This window comes from Coccinella septempunctata, chromosome 8 (genome assembly GCF_907165205.1).
Source record: "Coccinella septempunctata chromosome 8, icCocSept1.1, whole genome shotgun sequence".
Taxonomy (NCBI): domain Eukaryota; kingdom Metazoa; phylum Arthropoda; class Insecta; order Coleoptera; family Coccinellidae; genus Coccinella; species Coccinella septempunctata.
The window spans coordinates 32,204,139-32,228,176 of NC_058196.1; the positions used below are offsets into that span (position 1 = coordinate 32,204,139).

Here is a 24,038-nt window from a genome sequence, read left to right on the forward strand (position 1 = left end):
ATAGTATGTTCCGACTATGGTATATTGAGACTATCGTCTGTTGCGACTATAGTATGTTGCGACTGTCATCTGTTGAGGCTCTGGTTCGTTGAGACTATCCTCTATAGCGTTTATCATCTGTTGTGACTAACTTCTATTGATAGTTTCCTGGGTTGCGACTAACATTTTCTGCTATCACCGTCTATTTTGTGTTTATAATATGTGCGACTCTCTAATATTTCATCTATCCTTCATTGATACTCTCTGTTGTATCGACTATCGTCTGTTGAGATTATAGTATGTTGCGCCTATCGTCTATTGAGACTCTCGTGTGTTGTGACTATGGTATGTTGCGCCTATCGTCTATTGAGACTCTCGTATGTTGCAACTATGGTATGTTGCGTCTATCGTCTATTGAGACTCTCGTCTGTTGCGATTATAGTATGTTGCGACTATAGTATATTGAGACTATCGTCTGTTGCGACTATAGTATGTTGCGACTGTCATCTGTTGAGGCTCTCGTCCGTTGAGACTATCCTCTATAGCGTTTATCATCGGTTGCGACTAACGTTTATTGATAGTTTCCTGGGTTGCGAGTACCGTTTGCTGCTATCATCGTCTATTTTGTGTTTAAAGTATGTGCGACTCTCTACTATTTCATCTATCATTCATTGATACTCTCCGCTGTATCGACTATCGTCTGTTGAGACTATAGTATGTTGCGACTTTGGTATGTTGCGACTATCGTCTGTAGCGACTATAGTATGTTGCGAATATCGTCTATTGAGACTCTCGTGTGTTGTGACTATGGTATGTTGCGCCTATCGTCTATTGAGACTCTCGTATGTTGCGACTATGGTATGTTGCGACTATCGTATGTTGCGACTATCGTCTGTTGAGACTATAGCATGTTGCGACTATAGTATGTTGCGCCTGTCGTCTATTTAGACTCTCGTCTGTTGCGATTATAGTATGTTACGACTATGGTTTATTGAGACTATCGTCTGTTATGACTATAGCGTTTATCATCTGTTGCGACTAACGTCTATTAATAGTTTCCTGATTTGCGACTGCCGTTTGCTGCTATCATCGTCTATTTTAAGTTTATAGTATGTGCGACTCTCTACTATTTCATCTATCCCCCATTGATTCTCTCCGCTGTATCGACTATCGTCTATTGACACTATTGGCTGTTGCAGCCATTCACAACCTGCAAATGCCTGAAATGATTAAATTATTTCCTGTAATTGTCGTGAACATAGCTAGTAAATGCTGCAGGTAAACAAATTTCTATCCATCTTGACTTCCAGATATAAGTCGGACCTTCCATCAGAAACCACTTGGCTCATTTTATCACCGTTTCAAAATCGCCCATTTAAGACTCAGCAAACTGCACTCTAATTTAATCCCGTTCGGTTTTATCCAGCATCTCCGACGTCTTATCGGCGCTCACCATCGGAGAACCTCAACGTGCTCTTGATCAAAATCATATTTCACACTTTTTTCTCAATTAGACGCTAGCGCTAGAGCGATACTTCACGGCCTAATTGATTTACTGAAAGCATAATTCGTAGGATAGACCGAGTAATGGCGGCCCCGCAGCAGCACATAATCCAATCCGTATCCATATTCTTGATCTCGACTAATAAATTGTTGCCAGAGGTCGAATAGGCGCCGACGTGTACGGGGTTGGTCAAAAGAAAAAAATCGATCTTCTTATTGTCCTTAACGAAGTCACGGTACATTTTTTTTTTACAGAAAAGGGAACCATACGAGTTGAAGACACACCCTGTACATTTTCCTGGGTTATCGGCTTCCTAGGACACTCACATCTTTCGAAACCGATCGTCTAATACCTATAATTCGGAACCTGTCAAAACACCAATCATGACTATGGTCCCACTTGGCAAATTTCACCGATCGGGCTCAAATACGAGCTCGATAATTGACGGTGTCTAGATTGTGATCAGGCGGACCGTATTCATTGTCGCCGTTAGTTTTTTAAACAGCGCGGTTCGTTAATTGATAGGTGGAAAAGGTGTTCGCGACAATTTGCGAAAAATTTCGGAAGCTTATCGCCAATTTTTGCATTGCAAATTTGACAAGAGGTGTGGCCGATTCGATAAAGCTTCCTAAGCAGGTGTTGGATGTCTCAATACTGTTCGTTTACGTCACGGCATTTATGGAAAAAAAATGTGGCCATAATTATGCATTATTATTGGCCTGGGGCCAATAACACGTCGAGAAGAAGCTGGATCAAAATAAAATCTAGGGATATAGAAGGTGAGCCTTTGAGTCGTACAAATATTTCAACAGTAGATTGTTGAGGCCAAAAGAAGCACTTTTATCTTTTAGCATTTTGTCCGATTCAGCCCTGATAAGAAGATGGCCGTTTCAAGTATTCACAATGAGCTGTGCCATCCCTGGAAAACCAAATAACCTCCAGAATAACTAGCTAAATCTGCGACACTACACATCTGTGGATATTTTGAACAGAGTTGCATTCAGCCAAAGCACCTAATTTTTCGAATTTCACAGTTACTTTTCAATTTTTGAACATTACTCGAAAACGGCGCATTATACGAGAAAGTATAAGGAATACTTCTTCGAATCTTTGGTATTTTTATGGTACGTAATGGTCAAAATGAGGACACTGGAAGACGTGGATGATACCTTGTGTTCGAAAAAGATTAATCAAATAAATGAAAACCTATATTCCTAAATTCATTCCATTCGATAAAACCGTTTGTGAGATAAATCTGAAAATAACATTTTTTAATGTTTTTCAACCCTTCCAAACCGCGCCGATTCTGAAAAAATGCTAAGAAAAAAAGTTTTTTTTTCGACTTCAAGGATCTACTGTTGGAATTTTTGTACGAGTCACAGACTCACCCTGTATAAACGCACCATCAAATCGTGCATCGTCGAGAGAAAGGGTGGATTGTTGACAATATACGAAACAGCACTCTGCACCAGAGATCTACATTTTGTGAAAGACTCCGGTCTGAATTCACGGCCGTTAAATGATCGCAATGATCTAGTTTGTTTTTACGAGTCACCATTCGATAAACGGTACGCGAATATCGATGAATTTTTGCGAGATATGCGACGTCGACGGGCTGTTAGTGGAGTTTCTACAAGAAATGGCCCGAGGAATTCCTCCGATATCACGTGTCTCATTATCCTCGTTTTTTACCTCGTGGATATGACGGACTCGCGTTAGAAAAGGTTAATGATTGGGTAAATACGTCATTGATCAATTTATCTATTTGATAGTACTATACTTCATTCATTTTTATTTTAGACTGCTAAAATAAATGTGAATGGAGTATACACCATTCAACAGTCAAATGCAATTAGGGAATCGGGCAAATTATACATAGTGAATGGAGCAGAAAGAAAATTCGTAAATTTTAAGTGAGTTTTTACTATTTCATGAGAAAATGCTTAAGGAGGTCCATTCTTGTTTCAAATTTAGTAAAATTGATGTATAATTGAGGAGTTTCTCATTAACCTTCTACGAAGGGTTGAGAGACTTGATTTTGACTAGGGGTTATGGCGATACCTCATCATCATTTTCCAGTAAGATGGCGCACCACCTTGGCATTTTTTACAGTGACTCTATCAAACACAGTGGCGACAATTGTGGTCTCGTTTTTCATCGTTTTAGCAAGAATATGGCGGATTTGGTCACGTGACGTGACGTAAGCCAATCCGCATTCCGAATTAGAGATCATAGCATTGAAATATGTGCTTCTAAGCCGCCATATTCTTGCTAAATTTCCAATTGTCGCCACTGTGTTTGATAGAGTCACTGTAGCATTTTTGATTGTCAGTTATGGGGAAACTAACTTTACCTAACCTATACATAGCCCAGTGGGATATCCCAGGGAAAACCTGATTGCGATGTCCTTGGGATATCATAAGTTATGACGCAGGAAGGATCAAAACCGTTTAACTGTTACAAATTACCGCTTGATGGCTCGTTCAAACCGTTTCCTAGGCATAACTTGAAACCGTCCCTGCCTTCTCTCGATACTCTCAAATCCAGTATCCATATATTTGTAAATACGCCCTGTAGGTGGCCTGGACAATTAGTCGGAATTATTTCATTATGAAATTCCCTATTAGTATTCAGCGGTCACCAGCCATATCGCAAATATAAAAGCACTCGATTATTATCATTATATACAGCCTGGTCACTTAAGTGCCGTTTAATGATGGCAGTCGGACGTTTCTCTGCCTCTTTTTTGCCGGCCAGGGAGTCGCCAGTATTTTTGATTTATTATTAGAAAGTATATAGTGTAATGTGGCTCGATTTAACCGTGGAGGTAGCAGTGGTTGGGGCACATTATGATGTAGATTAGTTTGGTTATGTACGTAAATCTCAATTCGATGTTTTTATGCCGTGTTTTTACGTAATATGCTGGATAAATGCGCTTCATTACGGTTGTTATGCTTGTTCGTTGGTTATACAGCGCATTAATGCGTAATACGGCTATTTTATCGGAGACGAGAAGGCTAGGAAGATCATCGGTTGCCCTTCTTCTTCTTCTTCTCTCCCAGATGGTAAGTAACTTCTGGGGCCGTTGTGTGCAGTGCTTAAAATCCGAAAGACTTGATCGAGCTTTATGCTTCATTCTCTCCTCCACATTGCCAGAAATAAGTCGCCGAAGAGACTTAACAAAGTTTGTCTTATTATAAGCCTGCATCAGTGGGGTATCAGTACAAGATTATGAGTAATTTTCTCCAAACCTCCAGGACAACGAGAAAAGCATGAAATACTGGTAAACGTGATTTATATAAATCGGATTAACAGCACAGACTCGACGAAGGAGGCTTCAGATTTGCAATGTTGTCGAATGATCGTTTTTTACCCTTCTTATTCTGCTTTCTCTAGTCTAAATTGACTTTTATACCCATTTCTCCCTTCATTGTTTGATTTTATCTTCTTTTTTTTTCTCTTCTTTATATTCTTCTTTTCTCAGTTTTCTAGCGTTGTATCTTTCGTTCTTTAATCCTCTACCATTAACATTTTTGATATTTCAAAAATGATAATTTGACATATTTCAATCGGCATCCATTTCAGAACATGTCAATCAAAGTATAACCTATCGCTGGCTACTACTTCGGTCAACCTTTCAGCCATTAATAGTTAGATTGAAACTCAGAAAGTGTCGAAAACTTCAACGATGGATCAAGCGACAAAACTCACATTCAACTCTGATTAATGTTTAATTACAAGCTTTTTATGTCTTCCAATTAAAAGCGACGTTCCAAATTACGCAGTTGAGGTCAGGGTTCCACCAATCTTAATACTCATCATCATAAAACCAAGTTACGACCGAAATTGTCGATATCATGTTTGTTTTGGTCGTGTAAGTCATCAGCAGTTAAGAGTTCGAGATGGAAATTAAAGAGCCGGGTTACCCACTTCGCGACTGTATGAATTTAGTATGTGGTACCTCATCGAATTTGTTTTTAAGTATTGAATTACTAGATTAAAAGTTTATGATGCGTTTAATTCATGATTGTTTTTCTGTTTATATTGCTGATGATATAAAACGATGCGAGTGAAAGCAACCCATAAGGAGTCTTTCAACTTCATATGGTTCGAATTCTAAATATTTTTTAATTTTTTTCAATCATTAGAGTAGTTGTTTCTTTTTGTCTTAGTAAAAATTTTATGATTGCCTCAAAATTTTATCGATTGCACTGCTGCAGAACTCTTACGAATTCTCTGGTGAAATCCATTCATACATTCCTGTATACAGAGGATGATTTGGTTATTGATGAGTGTTTTAGCAAACTTTTTTTTCTTATGGGGGTGAAATGTTCAGTAAGATTGCCAAATTTTGACAGAAAAAATCAAAGAAATGTCGAACTTTAGCAAATTTACACTTAATTTGCTGCTTAGTGAGGAGTGAATTAAGTGGAAGGATGGTTTCTAAGGACCATCTCCAACTGACGTAGAAAATCTACTGTCTAGTATCACGATCATTGCGAATCACTCGTTATATGACTTTTATTCGACGGGCAATTACCCAGTTTTCCGAATACCATAACTCATCGTCACAAAACGCGCGTCTCAAAGTGAAATTCCTGCAGGAGATGATATATAGCTCTCATTAGCAATCCGCAATCAACATCATTCGCAGAATCACTTTCATGCGCGAAAAAGGTGAGCGTATTCGACTTTTATCATTGCCAATAAACGTGGGATGGAGGAAGGAAGTGTCTGGCCGAATAGAACGAGCATAGATCATATTGAAAAAATCCTGATTTGTGTTCGAAACTTCCTATATCGAAACAATTTCTCTATTAGGCTCATAACAATGAGTTAACTAACTCGATGTCGTAGATAAATCAAAACAATGCGTGTCTTGGGGTTATTGGCGGGCAGTACTTGGCTTCAGCCGTGAGCGATCGACAATTGCGAAATATTCATTAGCAACAAATTGTATAATGGTCTGGGGAGATAGCTTCGATTTGTTGCGGTAGAGACTCGATGGAAATTGTTGCTTAAATGCTGCTAAATAATCGTAGTTGACAAGACTGAAATACTTTGAAACTTATTCTTATTTGAAGGGGAAAATAAAATCATTTCGTAGAGCAACTCTTCAAGTATTAAATCTCGAGATTTCATCGACATCGGTGCAACCGTTCGGTTTTGTAATTCCTTCAACTGACCCCATCTTTTTTGGGATTTTTTCGAAGCGTAACTTTCGACACGCGTATCTTTCAGAAAAATCATGGTAGATCTAAATTTGATACATATTCTGAAAAATCAACTCTCTTGGTATTAACTAAATCCCAAAATTCTATCTAGATCGATGTGATCGTTCGGTCTTGACATGTCTTCAACTGACCCCATTTTTTTAAGTAATTTTCGAAGGTCAAATTTCGATACGTGTATCTTCCAGAAAAATCATCGTAGATCTAAATGTGATACACCTACTGGAAGAGCAACTCTTCTAGTAATAAATCTCGAGATTTCATCGAGATAGGTGCTACTGTTCGGTTTTGTAATTTCATCAACTGAACCCATCTTTTTAGGGATTTTTTCGAGGGACAACTCTCGATACGCTTATCTCACAGAAAAATCATCGTAGATCGAAATGGGACAAATAAATTCCTGTATCCTGTATCCCTGAGAGTTCCAAAACGATTGAAGATAAAACGTTGCTCCAAAAACAGGACTCCGATTCGGGATCATCCTAAAGATCATCGTTCGTCCTCTTTCTATATTCAGCTATATCGACTGAGTGCGGTTAGAGCTCGTGTTGTTTTTGCCGGGACCGAAAGAGAACCGGCGAAGCTTTTGATTTATTTCGTTAGAAAGTAACTTACTTATTGTGCATTGTAGCTTTTGACCTTAGGCCGGTACGTTTGCATTGTGAAGACCGACAGGATCGGATTGTGCAAGGATGAGTTATTGTTGATCTTTTCTCGAGGTGTTATGTGAGGTGTTGTTAAGAGGACAGCTTACATTTCCATTCCGTTTCTTATTCTCCCGTTGAGGGATTTATTGCGTCGTATGAGACGGTAAACGGGGTTTTCCAAGACCGAAATGTCAGTGGTATAAAGCGGATTTTGCTCGCGGGCCTATGCCCAACGTGGGATGTTCGGGAACTGCTCGAAATTCGGATCTCTTTGTCGGGTATAGCCAATGCCCAGTGTACCGGAAGAATCTTCAATATCAATTGAATAATTGTATTAGGAAATTCCTAGATACGTATCTCAACAAGTGTATCAGCAGCGGATTTTATATCGCGAGTTGCTCAGCGTAAATTGATTTTTTTACGCCGAAGATTGATCAAAGGGACCTGAGCGAATGACATATCTTGATGATCTTGGCTTCTCAGATATCCGAGTTTATCTGGTATATCTCCAATCGAAAATATTTATGAGACGGATTATACCGTTACTTGATGGTTATACACAAGTTCATTTCGAATATTGCAATGGGTTTGGATGCCATGTGTCGATTCACTTGGGGAAGAAGGACTTTACTGTTACGCTTGCAAAGCTTATGTCTCTGGTAGTACAGAAATTACACATTCTGGTCTCTAGATCTGAAGGCGGAGTCGATGATCGAATTAAAAGGAAAGTATATATCTTTTTTATAAATGAACAAAATTCTGAGTTGAAATACTCCGAATAATGCTTTTTGGTGAGATTTAATGAGTGTACCAAGTCTCATTTCACCAAGAATATTATTGAAGCAGAGAAATGTTTTGTTTGAAATCATACTGCAATGAAATTTCAAAACATTTTGAATAATATCTACGAAAGACGCCTCAATAAGAAAAATGTTAGCTATGAGAAACACTTCCTGTACGGCAACGATTTGCTTTCGCTACTGAACTTGTCTGAGAATTACTCAGAAACATCCGACTCGATGTTCTCAAATGAAGAAACATACATATAATAAGACATAAATGTTGGTCATAACCTTTCGGATCACAATAAAGTCGTGAAACACACCTGAGTCAACAGAGAACCCAAAGAAAAATATTTCCCCACAAAATCCCGTTGAATTTGTCCAGATTATAGCAACCCGAATATTTATGGCGTCGGTAATGAATTTCTCCAAAAATGAATGGATTCATTTACAGCACTTTTGGGTGTAGCTCCGAGCACTTAATTTGTCGGCCGTACTGAAGAGATGCTGTTATGTCGCGAAGGACCAATTACAATACGGTAGCCGAGAGGGTTTAACACACAGGTGTGAAGTACGTATCGAAAATGGTTATTGATCATAAATTTCGACCAGTAATCGAGATTGCCTTCCTGGGAATCTTCAAGAAACGGTATCAAGTGAACCCAAGGTGATTTTGCATCAGGGCAACTCGAGCTCATGCATATCACGAGAAGAAGAAGAATTTGGACACGAGGAAAATCGAATTGATGGGTTATCCGCCTCACAGTCACTTGGCACCCAAAGATTTCTTATTTTTCCAAAGAGGTCGAGACTTTCAAAAAGATATCTTGAGGTCTTAAGGCTCTTAAAGTTCAGTTGACACAATAACTCGAGCCGGTCAATCATCAGCAACGTCGTATCTTCGATGATTGGCTTGATTAATGATGTTTCATGGCCAGAATTGGAAGACATTGAAGTGGACGACGTTTATTTTCAACAAGACGACGCTAAGTGCCACACAAGCAATGAAACCATCGCAATTTTCCAAGAAACTTTCCGGACCGTGTTATTTCTCAATTGGCCACCGAGATCTTGTGATTTAACACCTTCAGACTCTTTCTTTAAAGCTACGTGGAAGATGAGGTCTATGCCAACGCTCCGCAATCGACCTTAAAGATGGAATTCGTGAAGTTATCGAGGACAATCGTATGGTCGCACGCATCAAACCACAGAATCGATCGCTAATCGACCTTAGTCTCAACAACATCGCGAAATTATCGTACTCTCTCTGCCGTCGATAGACAATACCCGTAATTGCCTGTCTATTCCTTCATGTTCGAAAAGCGGCAAGTCAGCCTATTCGACTTTGAAATTTATCGCACGTATCCGGTATCGCTAGACAGGACCCTCATTACGCTCGTGGAAAATTGAACCTTAAGAAAGACTTTCCCTTCGACGGAACGATGTTTACTACCTGTACCAGTCAGTTGTATTTATTGACTACGACAAGAGTACACATACATTTGTTTAAGATATGATCTTCGCGGACATCATACAAGCTAATGCTCATATTAAGCAGCTGATAAATAAACTATAATTTGTCTACATTAATGTCTGGAGCCTGGAGCGACTAATAATTAAGTGTAACATTAGAGAAGCGCATTATGAACGGGTGATACATTGTTCGGACATGAATGGTGATTGTAGATTGTTCGTTGTGGTTGAGAGTCGATCGATCGTACTGTCCTGGTTAGGATTTTGTCCAAAAAAGTCATAAATTTCGATATTTGATGGAGCTCGGTGCAACCGCTCGGTATTAACGAGGACAATTTCCAGAAAAATCATCGTAGATCTAAATGTGATACATATTCTGAAAGATCAATTCTTCTAGTAATAACTCCCGAGATATCATCCAGCTCGGTGCTACCGTTCGGTTTTGTAATTCCTTCAACTGACCCGATCTTTTTGAGATTTTTCGAAGGACTACTTCTGATACGCATATCTTCCAGAAAAATCGTTGTAGATCTGAGCGTGATACATATTCTGAAAGAGCAACTCTTTAAGTATTAAATCTCGAAATTTCATAGAGATCGGTGTCACCGTTCGGTATTGACATTCCTGTAACCTGTGACCCCATCTTTTTGGCAATTTTTCGAAGGACAAATTTTTATACGCGTATCTTCCAAAAAAGTCATACTAGATCTAAGTGTGATACATATTCTGAAAGAGCAACTCTCTTTAATATTAAATCTCGAGATATCATCGAGATCAGTGCGACTATTCGGTCTTGAAATCTGTGTAACTGACCCCACCTTTTTGGGAATTTTTAAAAGAACAAATTTTGATGCGCGTATCTTCCAGAAAAATCATTGTAGATCTAAATGTTATACATATTCTGAAATGGGAACTCTTTCAGTATTAGATCTCGAGATTTCATCGAGATCCTTGCTATCGTTCAGTATTGACATTCCTGTAACTGACCCCATCTTTTTGGCAATTTTTCGAAGGACAAATTTTGATACGCTTATCTTCCAGAAAAATCATTGTAGATCTAAATATGATACATATTCTGAAAGAGCAACTCTTCCAGTATTAAATCTCGAGATATCATCGAGATCGGTGTGACCGTTCGGTATTCACATTCCTGTAATTGACCCCATCTTTTTGGGAATTTTTCGAAGGACAAATTTTGATACGCATATCTTCCAGAAAAATCATTGTAGATCTTAACGTGATAATTATTATGAAAGAGCAACTCTTCTAATATAATATCTCGAGAATTTATTAGAGATCCGTGCGAACATTCGGCCTTGAAATTTCTGTATTTGACCCCATCTTCTTAGGAATTTTTCGAAGAACAAATTTTGATACTCGTATCTTCACGAAAAAATATTGTAGATCTAAATGTTATACATATTCCGAAAGAGCAACTCTTTCAGTATTAGATCTCGAGATTTCATCGAGATCGGTGTGACCGTTCGGTCTTGACATTTCTTCAACTGTCCCCATCTTGAAATCTACAATCTACTGACCACGTTGATCTATGAGCTTGATGAATTTACTCCTAGATCCATCTAGTCTGCTTCAAACAGTTTAGGTACGTTTATGCAGGAAAAACGAGGCTCTTCGCAGAAAATCATAACCATAACATTCGAACCGCGTCCGCATTTAATTGAGTCGACTTATGTTTATTCAAACCAACATAATCATAAACTGGGCGAAGCAGTAAATAAATTTCTAATAAGTAACAACTTGAGTTGGGCATTAGTCCGAGAGTGTACTTCCGTCGCAGATACGAGCGTTTTGGACCGGTGGAATCGTGAATTCTCCATTTGATATTCAGCAGGACTATTCAATAAAACAGCCGATGTTTATGGGTATAGTATAACTGTCCGTTCGGATTCGAACCTGGAATTATTTATGTAAATTGTTAAACACGCATTTCAATAGATCCGTACAATTGTCGGGTGATTGAATGAACCGTCCCACCGTTTGAGTGGGTTTGATGGAATCCTTCACTTGGACGTCCGTATAAGGAAGGCACCAGTTGACCCTATACGAGGAAGTTTGATTGATGTTCAATATATTTCGCGCCATTATGCGAGTTTTTTATTGGCTCGTGTAGGAAGTGAGGCTTTCAGATTATATTATGGCTATTACACGGTTTCTTCTTCTGTTTTTCATCTCAAACTGCCGAGCCATATGGATAAACGAAAATTATAGGAGGAATGAGGACCCTTGAAGCTCTCTCAGGTACTGGGGTTTATTGAAACTCTGGAGGTCGCAGTGCAATGTTACCTTCTTACCAAACTACAACTACACCTCACTCAAATCAAATCTACACATCAGGAAACAAGACTATGAGAGCCGCAGTATCACCAGTGATTTTTTCCCAATGTGATCGATGAGCCGAACAGTCATATGTCATTATCAGGTTTCAATTTGCGAGAGTCGCAGCGTCCGAGCAGATCAAACATCGGATTACAATCCTAAGACCGAGTAATTATTCACTAATGGGCAAATTACTACAGCAGACGTTCCGAACGCCACCATTAACGACGTGTTTGTTCTTATTCATCGACGGGCTAGGAGATATACCGTTGGCACCGCTTTGAATACGCTGTATTTTTTCCGGTGGAGGAAGTAGATCAGAAATATCCAGCCTGTGGCGTCGTCAAATGTCTGTCAGTCTGACCTGGTTCGAAGACTCGGCCTAATCTGCCGTATTATGCGCATGTTACGGGGTGGACTGTACCGAGAGGATGGTACGGCATGGAATAATATGCAGTACCTTTTATGGTAATGAGTCGAGGCTGCATGTATGCAGCGGGATCGGATAGAGTTTATTGGGGATCTGGTATGTGGCACTGAAATATCCGTGGAAATATCTCCATACGCCGCTCCTCGTGACATATGCGGATTTGCAATACCTATAACAGTACACACGTATGAATGAGATGCCTCTTTTTGGACTCCCGTGCTGAATATCTTCGGTTTCCATGTTGGGAAAACGGCGACGTTTCCAGGAACAACTGTGGGAGTTTGCGGTTAAATGATCTGCAGGATGAGTGATGCTCATAACGTTCATTATAACCGAATAATTCGCAAATATCGAATCAGGAATACGAGGATGTATTGATATCTAGTTAGCCTAGACCAGTTCCACGCATAAAGAATATTGCGTTACCATAGCAACGAACAATAACTCATTAAAAGTGTCAGTGTGAAGTTTGAGGTCGAAAAAGTAAACCAGAGTTACGCAATAAGTCAAAAGGAAGAAGATGTTCACCGAAATTGTGAGAATCGAAAAATTGGAGTATCGAGCCATCATCAAGTACCTGTATTTAAAAGGGTTAAGAGGTAAGCAGATTTACGAAGATATGCTTAATACCCTTGGTGATCAATGTCCTTCGTATGCGACCGTGAAGAATTGGACTGCAAGCTTCAAAAGCGGTAAATTTTCCATTGAAGATGATGACCGATCGGGAAGGCCAGTTTCTGTGTCAGTCTCCGAAAATATCGATGCTGTTCATGACATGATTTTATCAGACCGTCGAATTGGGCTAAAACGGATATCTGAAGCAATGAATGATTCATACGAACGCGTTCATCATGTAGTTCACGTCAATTTGGACATGAGGAAAATTGCTGCAAAATGGATCCCCAAATGTTTGAATGTTGACCAGAAGTGTGAAAGGGTAGAAGCATAGCGTTCGATCTGTGCTCGATTTGAAAACGATGTAGACTTCTTAAACCGAATTGTTACTATGGATGAGACTTGGGTACATTTCTACGATCCAGAAACAAAGCAACAATCGATGGAATGGCGACACTCTGGTTCTCCAAGACCTAAGAAGTTTCGTGTCCGAAAATCTGCTGGAAAAGTTCTTGCTTCAGTTTTTCAAGATTGCCATGGAGTAATTATGATTGATTTTTTGGATAAGGGTAGAACAATAACCGGAGAATACTATTCGACATTACTGACCACTCTTCGAGAAAAAATTAAAGAGAAAAGACGCGGAAAGCTATCCAAAGGTGTTTTGTTTTTGCAGGACAACGCCCCTGCGCACAAATCTCATGTTGCCATGCGAAAAATTCGTGATTTAGGGTTTAAATTACTAGAACAACCCCCTTATTCACCAGATTTGGCTCCATTCCACTATCATCTCTTTCCTCAACTGAAAACAGTTTAAAAGGTCGTAAATTTTCTACCAACGAGGAGGTAATAAAAGCTGTGGAAGCCAAATACTCCATAAAAAAGCTACAGCTTCGTCCAGTTTCAATCGTTTCTTGTCCATAGTACATATACAAGGTGAATCTTTGACTCGTACTCGTCTGCCATCTTCGTGTAGAATCCCAGTACTACACAAGCGACAAATCATCCTCATAAGCGATGGGTATATCGAAAAAAAGACGCGGAAAGGCATTCCCGATCGAAATTGCAGAAGTAACGGGGTCCTACGCCTCCGATAAATTCCCGAAATTTGATTTATACCGCGTGTGATTAAACGGAACGAACGGAGCTGCTAAAATGGTTGGACGTTCGCCAACAGGATAATTCGAACGTGTCAAGTTGTTCGGCCAAAAATGACGTATGGACCTAGTAATGGGCCTTTTCGAAGACTTGAATTATACGAGTTGAAACACGGCCGTTATTACGTTCAACAGTTATACCGAGGCCTCCATCGGAACAGGGATGATGGGCTCGTTAATACACTGCTCAGAAATTGCACTGGATATTCCAGACAATACTTGAAGTTTAAGGGTCGACAAGGCAAGAATTCTTGTCTTGACGTTTTCTCGATCTATTAAATCTTGTCTTGACTCAAGAAATTTAAAGAGCTGGTGGTTCCCCGATATTTATTCGTTTTCTGACGATAAGCCACTGCTAACGGACTTAGTTCTGTCAGTTAATCTTGACTTAGCCCCCTTCTACGTCATCACCATTCCAATATGACTGAATTGCAACTTCTCTTTATACCTACTCTTGATCATCACATAGTGGTAGTCTTATTTTACCATAAATGGCATTGACCCTTCAGTAAGCTGAGCCATTTGGCTCCGATTCTGAAATCAAGACAAGATCTTGGTAATTCGAAGAACTTGGCGACCCCCAACTTGGAGTAGATCTGGAAATGGACAGATCCAACCACATTTAGAACTCCTTCGCATACTTGCATTCTCTTTACGAGATACGGCATAGCTGATACAGTGTCCTCCGATAATAAAAATCGACGTGCTAAAAATAGAATAGAGCCTAGGGTCAAAAACATTAATAGTGTTGATAATATCGGAAGCGTCTCTCTCTGCACTTTGTCTCGACTATCCCTTATCGTTCTAATCTTTGCAGGAATATATAGGTACTAATAAACGGATAATACTCCTTGGGGAATAATTGTAAGATGCGTCACTATCCCATATAAAATACGCCACATATTGTCGTCCATCAGCATCGACGGTAATTTATGCTAATTCGAAGATCTGAAGAATATCTTTATGCGCATAGGTCGACACGTAAGTATGCACAGAATGCAATTTAAACCTCGGGCTTATTTTCAGAAGTAGTTTTGAGGAAGTTGGATATGGATGATGGTGAGGCGAGTTTTTGTCCCATATTGGAGCTAGCGCGAGCTTGGAATTCCTTCGTTATGCCATTGTTCCGCGTCGCGCTGACGCATGACGTTCCTTTTCCTGATTCATCGTCCACTTGCGTTTTCTGCAGAATGCTGGCCTGTTCAGGACGAGATTGAGATGATTGGATGATTGAGTTTCACTCGATCGAACAGTTCTGTTCGAAAAGAACCAATAAAAATCAGCTTATGTACAGTACCGCTCTTCTGGCTGCTACAGCTCCTCAAAGTTGACAAATTTTTCTCTAAATTTCCCACTAAAATTGATTTTTTTTTCCAAAGTACTGATCCTAGGAAAAATCTAATTGCATATTCGTGATCTACGACCTTGAATTAGTAAAATAAATGACCTGGGTTGATATTGTTGGGAAAATAAAAAAATTTTGAGAAGAATGTCGCGCGCGCGCTCCACCAACGAAAAAATGTTGTGTCTGAAAAAAAAAAATTCATTTAGCACTATCGACCCGGGTCATTCTCTCTTTTTTCGAGTAATTTGATGATCAAAAATAAAAAATATCTGTGAAATTCGAGAAATTGGGTACTTTGACAGAATGCAACTCTGTTTGAAAGATCCACAGGTGTGTAGTGTCACAGATTTACATCCAGTTGCAGGAACGCCCATTAAGATTGAATGCTCCATTAAAATTTTAATCCTCCATTATTGCCATAAAAATTTACAGTTTTGAATTTTGATGGAGCATTAAATTTTAATGGGCATTGCAACTGGGTCTTTGCTAGTTATATTTTTATGAGTCAAAGACTCATCCTGTTCTCACAAAAAAGTGAGCTTTTGATCTTCAGGTACCTAATCTTGTCGATAGTTAATACTAATAGTGAAGAATTGGTGCTAGATCTAAACCTTGCCCTTGCCCTAACCCCATGATCAAAATCTTGAATGATCGCAGTTGAGCTGCGGATGACTTACCCATGGAAGAACTGTACTCTCCGATGTATCGTTTGGTGAGGTAACGGACTGTTACAGCTGAAACAGAAAGATTAAATAAGAATTAATGTTCCTTTGACGAACTAGCTCTCATCGAGTTTGGACTGGAGCAGGCTTAATGTCGACTATTTCCGATGGGTATTGATCAATGGTCAATAAAAACACACCAAATCGGTCCGAACGCTTGATTACGAGTTTATATGTCACACACGGGTGTTGGAAGCACGGCTGGAATACATAATTAAACCGCTTAATTAACTTGTATATGTATCCCCGGCTACCGTTAGCTCGGCTTAAATTTGGACATGGCGAAAAAATTGTCACGAATTTCGCACGTCAAGACGATTTAAGACTCTTGAGATCGCACCCAGCTTTGAAAACACCCTGTATCGTAAATCTTCATGCTTAAGTTTGAGAATTGTACTCCGGAGACTTTTGAGATCACTTCTCAGATTTGAAAAGACCCTGTATCGTAAGTCTTGATGCTTAAGTCTGAGAATTGTACTCAGGAGACTTTTCAGATCACTTCTCAGCTTTGAAAACACCATGTATCGTAAGTTCTGATGCTTAAGTCTGAGAATTGTACTCAGGAGACTTTTGAGATCACTTCTCAGCTTTGAAAACACCCTGTATCTTAAGTATTGATGCTTAAGTCTGAGAATTGTACTCAGGAGACTTTTGAGATCACTTCTCAGCTTTGAAAACACCCTGTATCTTAAGTATTGATGCTTAAGTCTGAGAATTGTACTCAGGAGACTTTTGAGATCACTTCTCAGCTTTGAAAACACCATGTATCGTAAGTTCTGATGCTTAAGTCTGAGAATTGTACTCAGGAGACTTTTGAGATCACTTCTCAGCTTTGAAAACACCATGTATCGTAAGTTCTGATGCTTAAGTCTGAGAATTGTACTCAGGAGACTTTTGAGATCACTTCTCAGCTTTGAAAACACCCTGTATCTTAAGTATTGGTGCTTAAGTCTGAGAATGGTACTCAGGAGACTTTTGAGATCACTTCTCAGCTTTGAAAACACCCTGTATCTTAAGTATTGGTGCTTAAGTCTGAGAATGGTACTCAGGAGACTTTTGAGATCACTTCTCAGCTTTGAAAACACCCTGTATCTTAAGTATTGGTGCTTAAGTCTGAGAATGGTACTCAGGAGACTTTTGAGATCACTTCTCAGCTTTGAAAACAGCCTGTATCTAAAGTATTGATGCTTAAGTCTGAGAATTGTACTCAGAAGACTTTTGAGATCACTTCTCAGCTTTGAAAACAGCCTGTATCTTAAGTATTGGTGCTTAAGTCTGAGAATGGTACTCAGGAGACTTTTGAGATCACTTCTAAGCTTTGAAAACACCCTGTATCGTAAGTCTTGATGCTTAAGTCTGAGAATTGTAGTCAGGAGACTTCTGAGATCACTTCTCAGCTTTGAAAACACCCTGTATCTTAAGTATTGATGCTCAAGTCTGAGAATCGTATGCAGCATGACCTTCCTTCTCATACATCAAGCCACTACTACACTTTTACAACCGAAAGCGACTATTCAAATCGATACGGACGAGTTCAATATGCTCAAAATCGAACAAAACTAGTCGTATTTAATTAAGGAACATTTATCGAGCAATATATATATCTATTCAATTTGACTCCCACCTGTGAATGTTCGATGGTAATGTGAGACCAACTAAAGCAACTCAATTAAAACTGAACGAATAAAACGAAATTAAGCTCCATCTCGATCACATTAGAAGTTAATTATTCCGATGTCCAGCGATGGTTAGATGCGGATTGGAATTCAAGTATGTGGTTTTTTTTCCTTCGTGGATCTGCCTACACTGGTTGGTACTCGGAAAGAGTCTGAGTGCCATCGAGATTATGCTTTACTTTGTAAAGTTTCAGATGGTATGTATTTGTTCGACGATATTTGTTTTCCAATTATCTTTTTCTTTCTCGAACAAGAAGTATCGATATTGAAAGGAGGTGTACTCCATTTACTTTTGGCACTCGGTTGGCCATGAAAATTTTGTTATTCCAGGGGTGGCACAGCTCATTATGAAAAATTAAAATGGCCATATCTTTTTATCAGGGCCGGATCGAAACAAATGGAATAGGAAAAAAGTGTTTCTTTGGCCCTCAAGAATCTACTTACTACTAGACTACTACGTATACTCACATTATACGTATTTCCAAATCTCGTACGCTCGGTCAAAACCACCAACCGCTCAACTGTGAAGTTGAAAGTTACAGCTGCAATCCACGTCTATCAAGCTGCGTGATTGATGGTGGACAATAAAAGTGGCAACAAATATTCTATTATGGAATAACGAATAGTTTCATGATCATAAGTATTAAGTACTCCGACCCGGCTGTGTTTCAATGTTAAAGCCCATAACTCACGCTAATTCAAATCCGTAAGTTCTAAATGGTACTATTAGGAGTACCAGTGAAATTGTGGTTTGATTAATTGTTCTCTTCGTGTCTGCATCCTAGAATTACGTCTGAAAATCATTCAATATGTCAAGGTCTCGCCCGCGTATGTGGGCATTTAATGTTTCGAACAGTAAATGTTTGATGGGAATTGTGGTGTTCGTTATTTCCTTTATTTCGGACCACCCGAGCGAGTCTGTGGTGTATGGCGGACGTGAACTTTCGTTCAAGTCGATTCATTTGGGAGAGAAACGCTTTGAAAATATTTTGGGAATAGTCACAGAGAGAATGATGGGTATTTGATGATGTAGACGATTTATCAAGTAGGTTATAGTGTTTTAAACGTGGATATTCCATGGTGCTTCTTAGCTACACTAAGAACTGTTAAACTGATTCATTTATATCCTATTGGGAGTACAAAATTCTTGTGTCCGTTGAGAAAATGGCTTTGACTGTTATTTATGTCTCAAAGTGGCACCTGTTCCTGATGATTTCAGTGTTGAATATGTTAGATTATGTGTTAATTAAACAGCATTCGCTGGAGGTTTTAGTTTTTTGCTCCACTTGAAAGAAGTGTGCAGCTGAAACGCTTTTGGAAGCTGATTAGAGATACAACTCCAAATGTTGTACGATTACAGAGTAGAAAGATGGGAAACGAAGCGACTAATGTGATGTTAACGCCAACTGTGTTTCAAATGTGAGGCCAAGACCGCCCAGACTGCTTGAAATAGTAAATTGAGGGCCATTTGCAGAAAGATAAAATTGATCAAGAACTAACATCCTGATTTCTGATCTCAACAAAGTCAATACTGAAATTCAATACAAGAAATAGAATTCGAATACCGCGACCTTCAATTGCAAAACAGAAAACTGTTATTGAATACATAGGTTTCAGCGCCATCTCATTGTCAAATGTGGCAAACACAGGACAAAATGTGTCGGTTTTTAGGACTAGATTTCCTATCTTTCTAGTCTACAATCTCCGGTGCCAACATTTAGTCGACAACGGAGATGGGTCTAATAAAATTGTTCCCATAAAAAGGCCCAACTCGAATCAATCGACCGTTTGTTATAATCCACCCATAAGAGAATAATTACACATCTTCAAAACAACCTATTCACATTCGTAAATCTCGACCACTTGAATCAAAACGAGTGCCGCCGCCACTTGAGTCGAGTGTGCTTGCAGAGCTCATTTTCCACGGTGCCGTTCGATAATTGTCTGAATGTTATTATAATCGATTCAATTGTCCGACAACTTAAAGACGATTTCGAAAGGAAATCTTGACACAATTATTATACCGGGGCATCTAATCTGATTTGTTACAGTGGGACGAAAAATGGACGTTCTACGACCAGTGAGATATACTTTCTGATCATTGTTATTGTGTTGTTACGATAATCGATCGGAGAAATAATTCGCAGTGCGGGAATAGCTGGAGGAAAACCGTTCGCTAAGTGGAAAAATGATCGTTGTAAAGAGATAATTTGATTGGTACAAATGGCTGCCTCTGGGGATGGGAAGTTTTCGAGAAGGATTGGCTCGTGATGTTTAGAGACATCCCAAAGCCTCCTATTCGCATTAGAATACTGAAATTTTGAGTATGGGACACCCATCGTAGATTGTTTGAAGCCGAGTGTTATCTTTAAGAATACTTCAACTCCCTTGGTGTCAAATAACCTAAGGAATCTCATATTTCTTAAACGTATTGGTTAGCTTTTATTTAACAGAACACCCTGTATTGAATAGAATTTATCACTAAATTTGTTTGATTACATTGTAAACATTATAATTATGACTTTAGTTCCTTCTAAAGGAACATTTCTTTAACCCGGAAATCCAAGATATCAAAAGGTTATGCTCTGAAGGAGCACTCTCCCGGTTTTCAAATATAAATTTACGCCCCCACTGGAACCGCCACTGCATCCAACTCGATGAAATTTCGTGATTTATTAGTGGAAGAATTGCTGTTTTAGAATATGTACCACACATAGATCTACGATGATTTTTTCTGGGAGATACGCTTGTTGAAAGTTGAAAAAATTCCCAACAAGATGGGATCAGTTGAAGGAATTACAAAAACGAACGGTTCTGCCGAAATAGATGAAATTCTCAGATTGATTACTAGAAGAGTTGCTCTTTCAGAATATGTATCACATTCAAATTTACAATTATTTTTCTGGGAGACACGCGTGTTGAAAGTTGACCTTCGAAAAATTCCCAAAAAGATGGAGTTACTTAATAATTCGTCAAGACCAAACAATTGCACCGAGGTCAATGAAATTTCGAGATTTATTACTAGGAGAATTGCTCTTTTAAAATATGCATCACACATAGATCTACGATGATTTTTTCTTGGAGATGCGCGTGTCGAAAGTTGACCTCCGAAAAAGTCCCAAAAATATGGGATCAGTTAAAGGAATTACAAAACCGAACGGTTCTGCTGAAATAGATGAAATTCTCAGATTGATTACTAGAAGAGTTGCTCTTTCAGAATATGTGTCACATTCAAATTTACAATGATTTTTTCTGGGAGACACGCGTGTCGAAATTTGACCTTCGAAAAATTGCCCAAAAAGATGGAGTCACTTAAAAATTCGTCAAGACCAAACGATTGCACCGAGGTCCATGAAATTTCGAGATTTATTACTAGAAGAATTGCTCTTTCAGAATATGCATCACACATAGATCTACGATGATTTTTTCTGGGAGATGCGCATGTCGAAAGTTGACCATCGAAAGAGTCCCAAAAATATGGGATCAGTTAAAGAAATTACAAAACCAAACGGTTGCACTGAGGTCGATGAACTTTCGAGAATCATTACTGGACGAGGTGCTCCTTTAGAATATGTATAGCATTCTGATCTACGATGATTTTTCTGGAAGATACCCTGGTTCTGGCGCCTTCCATGCAAAGATTTTCCAATCAGTTTCACGCTTTCTGCAAAGTTCCGACGATTCCTGAGTGTTCCTGTTGCAGCTTTAATGAAGAGAGATGAATATACTCGATATCCTGAGACATACGGTTGGAAAGATCAACAGTTGCTCCCCCAAGATGTCATGACAGCTCTGTTATTTCTATTGGGCTTGTAAGGTGTTGAGTATGATGTAACTTCGGCATGTTTCTTACCTTTCTAGCATTCATTATTCTTCCCTATATTCGAGTGATCTTCTACGTTAATTCTCTCTTCATCTGACTCTGATTGATCAATGAATCTTCACATACTGCCCTATCATTCCAAATGCATCCACTTGAAATTCGACACGAGTAGAATTCTGGCCCGGCGGTCAGCAGTTATTATTCCACAAAAAACATCCGAATCGATCGTCAAAAACCGCCCTTTTCGCACCAGATCCTATATAATCACTGACGCCTATTCCGTTTTCGGTACGGGAACCTTCATTATGCGTTATAATTTCTGAAATTAATTCGAATTTGATCGCATCCTAGAGACCCTTCCCGACTGACGGACAGGCACGAATCCGCAGTTCTGCAGAGCAATTATCAGTCTGCCGTTTGATTGGAAGGACGCAAATTAGGGGTCTGAGACGCATTGTTTTCAAGCGATGGAAAAATTCACGGTCTAGACTTTGCAGTGGATGAATAATTTGGGTAAAGGTTCCTCGGAGTCAGCGAATAACATATCAGAAGTAACAGACGCGTTCAGTTTGTTTTTGCGAGGAGATTTTCAAATGGGAAGCAACAAAATTATCTGAAGGAATTTCTGAGCAACGGGTCATTCGGGAAATTAGGAGCATGGATGTTTGAAGTGCTGGGACGGGCGTCCTCAAAACGCATCTTTTTCCTTAATTTGAGTTTTACTCGAGATGGCAGAACCGTTCCATAAGTCCTCATTTTTTTCTAAGGCTGCTAATTATCATACGAAGGATTGAAATCGGAGAAAGATCGATCACCGAATGTTACGAAATAAAAAACGTATCCTGTAGTTCGATACGTCCGATGATTTATCGCGTATCAACGCCGTAACCACGTCTCGATCTGTCAAAACCATAATTCATTCGAATGGTCGATTCGAAATTAGGAATCAATCAATTCGTTTAATTCGATTTTCACGGAAGTATTTTTTGCGATCTGCGAATTAGCTTTCTAAAAATTTTCACGCCCAATTTCGTACCCGATCAGATTATAGGTATTCGTACTCTGATATCTATGATCTGCAAATTGATGTGATCGGTCTCGGGAATTTTCGGTACGTGACCACGTTCTTCTATTGGTTTTTAACGCGTTACGAACGGATCGAAGGTGATTATCATTGGTAATAAAAATGGAGACGCGTGGTTGAAATACCATTGAGTGGAATTATAGATCGTTTAGTTAAATTTTCAATCGATTTCGAGTGAGGTTCGGACTTTTGGTCCATTAATTCGAATGATGGAGCTTTGATGACGAACAGGGTGGTCCAACGAAGAATTAACACCTCGATTGGCTCACTTTGAAATGAAAATGTGGAAAATCTCTCGAATCAGTCCATTTCTGATTCGAGAGGGAACAACTTTTCCGGTGGTGAGCACAACCCCTTGATTTCGAATAGGGATCAACATCGAAAAAAGCGAAATTCAAAATACTAATCGAGCTCTCCAAGTTAGATACTATACTCCATTCACTTTTATTTAAGCACTCGGTTGGCCATGGAAATTGGACATATTTCACTCTGTATAGTACGAAAATGTGGGGTTATGACGCTTGTCAAAACATTTTTGGGTTTTGAATCAGCGCTATGTTGTCCGTTCCAAGTAAAAGTTTCTGTTATTACGTATTTTATCGCAATGTCGAATCTCTTCGGAAAATATGTGACGAATGAAATTGAAGTTTATACGAACTGATTGAAGGCATACCAGATCCAGTTATTTGCATGGAATATACAAGAGTTCAGTGTAATATCATAATATGCACTAGCTTGAGAAGAGTTAATGTACGTTATCTTCTTTGGCTAAAGTTTGAATACGTTACATCAGTTGTAGATTTCAAAAATATTAATCCGAAGATGGAATGCATATGATTCAGTGGTTGGGAATTAGTACCTCCCGAAGGAATTAATAAAAATCATCTTGCATCGATATATAAGTAAAAGGAATTAAAGGAAGTTTCAAGTCAAGATGAACTTCGCCTTTGAACAAAAATTTCACATGAATGAACAATTAAAAGGACAACTGGCGCGTATTTGTGGCCGTTCATCTCAATACATTGGTATAATAATAATAATAAGGTATTTAATTGGTACCTCAAGACATTTACAATGTATGGGACAAGTCAAATGAAAAATAGAAAAATCAATTTTAGGGAACTTATTCTACGATGACATTAATCGAAAATCCTGTAGTAAACTTTTCGCATTAATTCACTCAAACATAAAATTCTCAAATGCCACCACTTTTTTGGGTCTCCCAATAGAAGG

At 39.0% G+C, this 24,038-nt stretch overlaps 1 protein-coding gene across 1 annotated transcript in view; it reads right to left on the reverse strand.

Moving 5' to 3' along the window:
- The window catches only part of LOC123318625 (ras-related and estrogen-regulated growth inhibitor-like protein), a 43,374-nt gene that overhangs the window by 12,234 nt on the left and 7,102 nt on the right, over positions 1-24,038 (reverse strand). The window contains exon 2 of the mRNA XM_044905298.1: positions 16,178-16,234. Coding sequence (XP_044761233.1) covers positions 16,178-16,234 — 57 coding nt within the window. The remainder of the gene's footprint in view (positions 1-16,177; positions 16,235-24,038) is intronic.